This window comes from Gavialis gangeticus, unplaced genomic scaffold (genome assembly GCF_001723915.1).
Source record: "Gavialis gangeticus isolate Ggan-Ray unplaced genomic scaffold, GavGan_comp1, whole genome shotgun sequence".
NCBI classification, from domain to species: domain Eukaryota; kingdom Metazoa; phylum Chordata; order Crocodylia; family Gavialidae; genus Gavialis; species Gavialis gangeticus.
Genome location: NW_017728995.1, coordinates 18,162,312 through 18,163,832, shown reverse-complemented (window position 1 = coordinate 18,163,832; position 1,521 = coordinate 18,162,312). Strand labels below are relative to the sequence as shown.

Sequence of the window (1,521 nt, the reverse complement as noted above, 5' to 3'; positions counted from 1 at the left end):
CAAGGGGGTATCAAGGAAGGAAAGAAATAAGGCAACAGAGGAAAAAGACCATGGGGGTGGGGGGAAATGGTCCTGTACCCAGTTTTGAGTACTTGTGTACTTCATTGTTAACACTTTCTTTTCTTTGTTTTTCTTCTTCTAGATATCGGTTATATGTGCAATGAATGAAGAATGTGCTGTAGCCATAAAGCCTTGCAAATAAACAAGATCACCAGGCTCGAGCAACTGCTTAGGTCTGGACAAACTACAAATCTTTAAATTTGGTTTTGATTGTCACCAAAGCTCTGGCCTTCACAAACAACCTCATTTCTTTTTTCCTCTTTTTTTTTTTTTTTTAATTGTTTCAGAATAGTGCTGGATTCTAGATTTAATGTTGCAGGCTAACTGGCAGTTTTCAAAATCACTGAGGTTTTAATTCCTTATGACTTGTGTGACTGTCTGTCCTTTTTAACATTCCTGTGGGTTTCAGTTCATAGGTCTAAGAAACCTGATCAGGTGTCACTAGTGGGTATATTTTATTTGCTTGAGCAAAACATTTGTCTGTCCAAACAGACAAAGTACAGTGTTCAGGGGGCTTTTAGATAGAGGGTATCTAGGATTAAAAACTAACCTAGAGCACAAATAGTACTTTTTTGACATGATCTTTAGGTAGAACTGACATAATAAATGTAGGGGTTTTTGTTTATTTTTGTTTGGTTTGTGTGGTGGTTTTTGTTTTGGGGTTTGTTTGTTTTTTTAACTTAAATGTTATTTTGTGATTTGGGACTTTCACTGACCTGTAGGTGCCAATCACAAGTTTTAGACCAAGAAACTCAAGTGATCAAAAATGCCAGCTTGCTTGACAAAGTCCTGGTGGCCATGTGCAACTAACTGTATTACCTCTGTACTCTTCTTTGCCAACTTGTTGGCTTACTTATTGTAATGTTATATATTAAAAAGGTGTCAAAAGCCTACCTGTGGTCGAGGCAGGCAATCAGAATGTTGGGTAGTTATTGCATAGTTGGGTCAAGCAGACACAAAGGTGAGAATGGATGTTAAAGCTACAGACTTTCACTCGAGGCCTTTGTCAGACTTGGAAAAATAAAAATAGAAAAATGCAGTTCAATTGCTCTCTTCTATTGTATTTATCTTGGTCTATAAAAGGGGTAACACACTCCCCAGGAATCAGTTGCAGTGCTTCCAGTGTTAGGTGTAAACCTTCAGGTTAAACTTGCTTTTTGTAGCACATGGACTGAAAATATTTGAAAACAAAATAAATTGTAGCATCAAACTAAATGCACAGCCTTCTCATGTAAAGGAAACAAAGCTGGATCTTGGGCAACTGAAATGCCAACTCCAGGCTTGGCAGACTACACCACTAAATGGTTATGGCTCAGCTTAGAAGTTAGTTACTATATCTATGAGTACACAATAAATTCTCTGGTTTCTGCCACCAGCAGAGTAGTTTTCCTGATTCACCAAGAATATGTATGCATGATATGCTTAACAAACCTGAAAAGCTTTGCAAAAGTGGTGACAGAG

At 37.7% G+C, this 1,521-nt stretch overlaps 1 protein-coding gene across 1 annotated transcript in view; it reads left to right on the top strand.

The window, feature by feature from the left end:
• EIF5A2 (eukaryotic translation initiation factor 5A2) overlaps positions 1–1,105 on the top strand; it is an 11,709-nt gene extending 10,604 nt beyond the window's left edge. The window contains exon 5 of the mRNA XM_019503292.1: positions 143–1,105. Within this exon, the coding sequence (XP_019358837.1) occupies positions 143–202 (60 nt within the window). The 3' untranslated portion in view covers positions 203–1,105. The remainder of the gene's footprint in view (positions 1–142) is intronic.
• The last annotated feature ends 416 nt before the right edge of the window (positions 1,106–1,521 follow it).